The sequence below is a fragment of the Prionailurus bengalensis genome, chromosome B4 (genome assembly GCF_016509475.1).
Source record: "Prionailurus bengalensis isolate Pbe53 chromosome B4, Fcat_Pben_1.1_paternal_pri, whole genome shotgun sequence".
NCBI classification, from domain to species: domain Eukaryota; kingdom Metazoa; phylum Chordata; class Mammalia; order Carnivora; family Felidae; genus Prionailurus; species Prionailurus bengalensis.
Window position 1 is genome coordinate 54,494,726 of NC_057358.1, and position 8,440 is coordinate 54,503,165.

At 42.0% G+C, this 8,440-nt stretch overlaps 1 protein-coding gene across 1 annotated transcript; it reads right to left on the minus strand.

Moving 5' to 3' along the window:
• Positions 1-2,883: 2,883 nt before the first annotated feature.
• LOC122473069 (cationic amino acid transporter 3-like) lies at positions 2,884-6,205 on the minus strand. The gene has a single exon (XM_043563178.1). It carries the CDS (start codon positions 4,951-4,953, stop codon positions 3,190-3,192), a length of 1,764 nt encoding a protein of 587 aa, XP_043419113.1. The 5' UTR covers positions 4,954-6,205; the 3' UTR covers positions 2,884-3,189.
• Positions 6,206-8,440: the final 2,235 nt, after the last annotated feature.

Below are 8,440 nucleotides of genomic sequence, written 5' to 3' on the forward strand. Positions count from 1 at the left end.
AAAGAAGTAAAAGGCACCCAAATCAGCCAGGAGGAGGTCAAACTTTTACTCTTCACAGATGACATGATAATCTATATGGGAAAGCCAAAAGATGCCACCAGAAAACTGCTAGAATTGATTCATGAATTCAGCAAAGTTGCAGGATATAAAATCAATGCACAGAAATCTGTTGCATTCCTATACACCAACAATGAAGTGACAGAAAGAGAAATCAAGGAATCGATCCCATTTACAGTTTCACCAAAACCCATAAAATATCTAGGAATAAATCTAACCAAAGAGGTGAAAAATCTATACACTAAAAACTATAGAAAGCTTATGAAAGAAATTAAAGACACACACACACACACACACACACACACACAAAGGAAAAGATTCCATGCTAAAAATAGAACTACCCTACGACCCAGCAATTGCACTACTAGACATTTATCCACAGGATACAGGTATGCTCTTTCAAAGGGACACATGCACCCCCATGTTTATAGCAGCACTATCAACAATAGCCAAAGTATGGAAAAAGCCCAAATGTCCATTTATGGATGAATGGATACAGATGTGGTATATATATACAGTGGAGTATTACTCAGCAATCAAAAAGAATGAAATCTTGCAATTTGCAACTACGTGGATGGAACTGGAGGGTATTATGCTAAGTGAAGTTAGTCAGAGAGGGACAAAAATCATATGACTTCACTCATATGAGGACTTTAAGAGACAAAACAGGTGAACATAAAGAAAGGGAAACAAAAATAATATAAAAACAGGGAGGGGACAAAACAGAAGAGACTCTTAAAAACTGAGAACAAATTGAGGGTTGATGGGGGGTGGGAGGGAGGGGATGGTGGGTGATGGGTATTGAGGAGGGCACCTGTTGGGATGAGCATTGGGTGTTGTATGGAAACCAACTTGACAATAAATTTCATATTTAAAAAAAAGAAATTTAAAATGCAAATTTTAAATAATCTACATGAGTAAAAGGAACAATATTTTTTTTTAGGAAAAGAAGTATGCATATTCTTCCTAAAATACACACAATATAAAAAATGCATACCAAAAAAAAAAAAAAAGATCACATTGCTAGTTGGTGGTGGAAGCAAGATCACAACTTAGCTCTCAGTTGTTCACCTTCTGTGCACCAAAAGCAAACAACCGTACAGGAATTTGAAGTCCAAGAATTCAGATATTTCCAAGTAGGAGGACAAACCACAGGGATTTTCAGCATGGGTGGTATGTTCAAAGCCAAAGCATTTTGTGCTCAGAGGAAAGCTCCAGCTCAAATCCACCTGCTCATGTTATTTCCCCTCTCCCCACCCCACCCCCCCACACACACAGAGCCAAGGCTCAAGCTACACAGATTTTTCAGTGTGCTCTGAACACTGCTTCATTTTCCTGTGCTTTTCCTCATGGTGCTCTCACTGCCTATCCTTCCCTCCTGCCCATGTGTGGCAAAATCCTATCTGTCCCTGAGAGAGTCAACTCAAATGCCATTCCTCTACAAATTCTTCTCTGATTTCACCAAATCTCTCTACTGTGCCAACCACAAATTATCTTCCTCCACTCAGAATTCCCAAGACACTTTATTTGTATATTACTTATGATAATACTTTATACTTTGTATTACAGCTATGCTTTACTCCTTGTATTAGAATATAAGCTCCGAAAGGAGAGGGGCCATATTTTATCTGTTTTGGGTTTTTTTTTTTGTCTTTTATGGTTTTTTATTTATTTTTTACTGATGTATAATTAGCATAAATGTCATTATACCATTCTCAGGTGTAGAATATAATGATTCAACACTTCCACACTTTTTCAAATGTTCATTAAGATAAGTATATTCTCTATTCCCTTTACCAATTTCACCCATCCCTCTACCCACTCCCCCATTGACAATTACCAGTTTATTCCCTATATTTAAGAACATTGGGCTATTTGTTGTTGTTGTTGTTGTTGTTGTTGGCTATTGTAAATAATGTGCAATAGGGGTGCCTTGGTTGTTCCATAGAATAAGCATCTCACTCTTGATTTCAGCTCAGGTAATGATCTCATGGTTCATGTGATCAAGCCCTACATCAGGCTACATGCTGACAGTGTGGAGCCTGCTTGGCATCCTCTCTCTCTCCCTCTTCATCTGCCCTCTCCTGCTCATGCTTACTCTCTCTCTCAAAATAAATAAAGTTAAAAATAAAGTAAACATAGGGGTGCATATATCTTTTCAAATTTATTTAACCAAGAAGCTTTTGCTTCTTGTAAAAGGATGTAAAAGGAGACCATCGACAAAACAAAAGGGCAACCTACTAACTGGGAGAAAATACTTGCAAATGACATATCCAATAAGGGGTTAATGCCCCAAATGCAGAAAAAAAAAAACTTAAAACTAAAGAACTCAACACCAAAAAAACAAATAATCCAATTAAAAAATGGACACAGGATATGAATACACATTTTTTCAAAGAAGACATAGAGATGGGCAGCAGACACATGAAAAGATATCCAACATTACTAATCATCAGGGAAACATAAATTAACAGAACGATGAGATATCATTTTATGCCTGTAGGAATGGCTAAAAAAGACAAGAAAAACAAGTGTTGGTGAGGATATGGGGGAAAAGTAACCCTCATGCACTATTATTGGTAATGTCAATTGACGTAGCTGCTATGGAAAACACGATGGAAGTTCCTCAAAAAATTAAATATAGAACTACCATATGAACCAGTAATTCTGCCAGTCGATATTATTTTAAATAATTACAGCCAACACCCAACAGGGCTCAAACACACCACCCTGAGATCAAGTGTCACATGCTCTACCAACTGAGCCAGCCAGGAACATAACCACCCATGTTCTCTCAGTACTAAATATTTAACTAAAGAAATGAAGCACTTTTTCTAGTTTCTTTTAATAATGTTTTAACCCTGTTAGCAGTTACAAACACAAATGCAAGTAGAATAATTAAAAAAAAAAGGAGAAAGAGCAAAGACACATCCATTCTTTTGTAATAAATACAGAGCTCTATTAGTGTTCCCCCACAAACAATCCACAGGAGGCCTAGCTTTTCATGTGATCAAGAGTACCCTCCATTATTATGCAGGAGACCTGACTGCATTCAGGTGTAATGATGTCAAACTGAATGTACTGGCACTGTTGAGTTCAAGTCCTATAGTTTTGGCTCTAACTTAGTTGGGGTTAAGTGAACAGGCTGTACTGGATCCCATAGGCGAGGTAGACAGCAAACCCAATCAACATCCAGACACTAAATTGGGCCCAGGTGCCACCTGCCATCTGCATCATAAGGTAAACATTCACAAAGATGCTCAGTAGTGGGAGGAGAGGCAGAGCAGGGACCTTACAGGGAAGGGGACTGGAGCTCTGTGGCTGTCTCCAGATGATCACAGTGATCCCAATGATGAGCACCAGGAGCACCACAACCACTGAAATCCACACTGGGTCTCCAGAAAGCAGAACTGGCCACTGGGCCAGCACCAGGCAAAGAAGAGTGAGCAGCAGAGCGAGCAGTAAGGAGCAAACACGGACAATCCAGCCAGAAAGTGGAGTGGGGTTGGGGCTGCATGGAAAAAGTAGTCCCTGTAGAGTCAGCCTCTCTGCTGCAGGTCCATTCTCCTCCTGCATCTCTGCTTCATTTCCCCAATTCCTCCTCTCAGGCTGGTATCGGCAGATGAGAACACAAATAGCCACCAGGCTATGAGTAAGCAGGATCCCAATTGAACTGAGGTCCAAAAGATCAGTGAGTCCAAAGAAGAAGGCCATGATTGGTGCAATAATGCCAAAGATCACATTTGCCATGAGAGGGGTGCATGTACCAGTTTGGACCCTGGCAAGCGCTGGGAATAAGAAGTCATCCTGTGCCATCCTGTATATCACCTGACGTATGGGGACCATGAAGCCCAAGACATTGGCCAAAAGACTACAGAGGAATCCAAAAGCTACAACATAGTAGGCAGGGGCCCAGCCAATATGGAGAAATGCCTCAGGCAATGTGCTTCCACGTTGAAACTGATAGTAAGGCACCATAAGTGTAAGTGCCACAGAGACACCAAAATACAAGAAAAAGCATATGAACAGTGAAATCACAATGCTCATGGGGATGGAACGCTGGGGATTCTGGGCTTCTTCAACTCTAGTAACAATATTGTCAAAACCAATAAATGCATAGAAACAGGCAGCTGCTCCACGGAGAATACCCTGGAAGCCAAAAGGCGCAAATCCTCCCGAGCCCATATGGCCCAAGGTGGAGGTATCATTGAGTCCAGCCTTTAAGAAGTCCTTTTCTGTGAGCTTCCAGTTGTGCAGGTCCCCCTTAATGAACCCAGAGATGATGACAAAACCAAGAACCAAAAGTTTCACCAATGTGATCACTTTTGTAACCATGAAAGACTGACTAAATCTCAGAGTCTGCAATTCTATGAGGAAGTATATAAGGCTCACAACAAAGAAGTTTGGATGTTCTACAAGAACACGGGGAACTTGCTGTGTGATGCTCTCATGGAGGGTGTGAGAGTTCTGGTTCCCAAGTAGAATGTCAAAAGCTAAGGTCCCAGCCTGGATCACAATGGCTGTACCAGCAACATAGGAGAGAATAAAGTTCCAGCCAGTGATGAAAGCCCAGAGTTCACCTATAGTGACATGGCTGTAGAGATATGCAGAGCCAGAATGGGGAACCCGGGCAGTAATCTCTGCATAGCACAGCGCAGCCAACATAGAAGATAGTCCAGCTGCCAAAAAACAGATCACAATGGATGGTCCTGCCTGACTGGCAACCACCTCGCCAACCAGGACATACACACCTACACCCACTGTGCTGCCCACACCCAGGGCCACTAAATTCAGAGTGCTCAGGCTTCTACGTGGGTCATTCTCAGCCACCGGTTCCTTCAGCATAGGTCTTCGTACCAGTTTTTGACCGAATCTACGAAGTGCCTGGCGCAGCATGCTGGCTGGAATTGAAGAAGATTCCAGGATCAGAGAGCTGTAGCAAGCTCAGGGAGCAGAGTCTGGAATCAGGTTTGGTGAGTCTGAGTTAAGCCAAGTTGTGTTGGGCCTGCATGTTTCCGTGCTCAGGCTTGAAAGCTGCTACTTCATATTTCATCTGGTATGTGCTATCGCTCCATAATTCCTAAATAAACAATAAATATTTACTGAACAGTGGTGTTCAACCAACCAACCAAAGCCAAGTCCCATGTCACCTATTGCAGCACAAATATCACAGAAGTTGATATAAAACATGTCATAGAAAAACCAACCCTGATTTCCCCTCAGAAAAAGTGCCAAATACATTCCAACATTTTGCTTTTTACACACCACATGACACAATCTCATTTGGGTTCACCAAAGTCATGTAATGTCATGTACTAATGAAGACACCCAGGACATGAATTTATTGTGTAATATTTCACACGCAGTATGTTTGTGCCATGCTTATGCCTGAGTTATGTTACATTAATTCATGGACTAGAGGGCCGTGTTCCAATTACAGAATAATGTTTAAATATCATCTGAGTTTAAAATACAAATATTGGTCTCTTGGTCATAAAACCTTTAGCTTAGGTCGGATGTCACTTTGGCCCCCTTTCTCTTCATTCTGTGTCATCCACTTAGCTGGACTGATGGCAAAGAATGTGCAGTCTAATCCTTCCCTTTACCCACTTAGGGCCACAGGGAGCACTGTGAGAAGAGAGAAAGAGAGAGAGAGAGAGTCAGGGTCCTCATAACTACCTGTAAGAACTAGAGGACAAAGCTATCTGATAAGAAAACACTAAAAAATGAATGCAGAGTTAACAAGGAACCATTACTAAGTAGGGAGAAGACCCAGAAAGGTGGTTTTATGAATGCTGACATTAATAAACCTCACCCAAAGCTACAAGGCAAAAGTCATTACAATTTTTACATCCACAGTCATGGGAGTGTAATTAGCAGGGAGAAAAAAAAATAAGTCACCTAGCTCAGTAACTCACAAGCAAACAATTCCTTCTGTCTCTTCCCTCTCTGCGTTCCAGGAGAGAAGGTGAGCTCACTTCTGCAGATACTCTCCTCCCTGGCCACACTGTCCTCTAAAAACACCTTGCACCATCTGTGTGATGTCAGCTACTGTAGCCTGGAGAATCTTCCCTGTTCTGTGAGCTTGTATTAAAACACTCACTTAGGGGCGCCTGGGTGGCTTGGTCGGTTAAGCGTCCGACTTCGGCTCAGGTCATGATCTCACAGTCTGTGAGTTCGAGCCCCGCGTCGGGCTCTGTGCTGACCACTCAGAGCCTGGAGCCTGTTTCAGATTCTGTGTCTCCCTCTCTCTGACCCTCCCCTGTTCATGCTCTGTCTCTCTCTGTCTCAAAAATAAATAAACATTAAAAAAAAAAACACTCACTTATAAGTAACAATTTTTCACAAGGAGTTATTTTTGACTCTCAAACAAAAGTCTGAATATGCAAAATACATTTTCTTTTCTTTAATGTTTTTTTTAATTTATTTTTGAGACAGAGAGAGTGCAAGCAAGGGAGGGGCAGAGAGAGAGGGAAACAGAGGAACCCAAGCAGGCTCCGTGCTGACAGCAAAGAGCCTGATGTGGGGCTACAACTCATGAGCTCTGAGGTCATGACCTGAGCCAAACTCCAGCAGTTAGCCTACTGAACCACCCAGGCACCCCTACAAAATACATTTTCTTAATGAATGAAACTGCATGTGGCTCCTCCTTCACCCTCCTCCCTGCTGCTATTCAAATGGCCCCTCCTCAAGGAGAGAAAACTCTGGGTGAACAATTCACAGCCATGCCCCAGAAATGAGTAGTAGAGAACAGAGAAAACAAAATCATGCAGCCCCCACTTCCCTCCCTATTCAGACTCTGGTTTTGAGAGAATTTTAGGAAATGTTGCCAGAGATTTTTAAAGACAGAAAGAGGAAGTCAAAATTAAAAAGTCTTCTCTAATAGATGGTCAAAACAAACCCTTGGGAAATGGGTCAGACCTTCTGTGTACAAATCCATCCAGACTGTTTATTTGCCACCCACCAGTTCCAATGTTATGATTTACCAACCAGCTGACAAGATAGATTAGGAGGGTCAGTTCTTAACTCATGGAACTTTCTACACTATGAATGTGACTGATGTGTTCATCCCTTCAATGGTTCCCACTGTACTTCCTGCACAGTCCTTCCTTCCTTCATCATCTTACCTGTGCTAATTCCTCCAGCCTCATCCCCTGCCCAGTTCCTATTCAAGCTGAGAAATTATAAACTCACCTTGTTTCTTTCCTCTCATGCCCTCTTGGCCCCTTCACGTAGCTAACCCTCTTTCCATTCCCAGTTCAGATGTTGCTTCTCATGAAGCAGTCTGGCAGAGGCTGAATTCCAAATCAGTGAAAACCCATCCTGATGCAACCTAACATGATCCAGGCCAAATCTATGTAGACCAAATTCATCTACACAAATGTAGACCAAAATCTCTGTAGATATAGACCAAAACATGTTTGCTTCCTTCCCACAATACCTATGGAATCCCTGTCACATGCACACAGCACACTAGTATTGTTGCACCATTATTTGGGTAAACAAGCAGATGCCTGATTCTCTAGAGGCTGTATAGACTCCATATAATCTAGTATCATTCTGGGATGTTTGTGAACAAGGTGGATTTTCTTAGTCCCTCTGGGATAACTGCAGGAAAGACAGTTTAGTGCAATATTTTTCATCATTTGATAAATTTTCAGGTTATATTCAGTCAGAATCCAGTTTTGGAAGTTCTTCACATTTCTATCACACCAAAACAAGACGATCAACTTGACAACTCAGAAAAGCCTGAGATTCTGCTTCTAGAGGTCTTCAGAAACTAGGTGGGCTACCAAGAAGAAATAAAGTTAGATTTCCCAAATAGTAATCAGAAACAAATCTTAGAAAAGCCAGGAAGGGTGTGCAATTAAAGGATTAGAAAGTGGTGTGATACATTGATGTCAACAGTGAAAATCAATTTCTTCTCTACTTCCCCCTACAATATTCTATTCCCTTTTCTCAACCCCGAATCATGTCAACACAGAACACCTAATAAAAGTCCTCAGAAGAGGGGCTTCTGGGTGGCTCCATCAGTTAAGCTCCCAACTCTTGATTTCTCATGAGCCCAGGGTCCTGAGATAGAGTCCAGAGTTGGCTCCATACAGATCAGGGAGCCTGCTTAAGATTCTCTCTCTCTGGGGGTGCCTGGGTGGCTCAGTTGCTTAAGTGTGCATTTGACACTTGATTTCAGCTCATGGTCAGTTCAGGTCATAACGCTTCATGAGACTGAGTGTCCTGTGGGGCTCTGTGCTGACCTACTTGGGGTTCTGTCTCCCCCCTCCTTCTTCCCCTTCCCTTCTCATGCTCTCTCTCTCTCTCTCAAAATAAATAAACTTAAAAAAATATTTTCTCTGCCCCTCACCTCCCACTCTCTCTCTCTCTT

Excerpts from the sequence above, each read along its gene's own strand:
- LOC122473069 (XM_043563178.1), bottom strand. The coding sequence starts at position 4,953 with ATGCTGCGCCAGGCACTTCGTAGATTCGGTCAAAAACTGGTACGAAGA.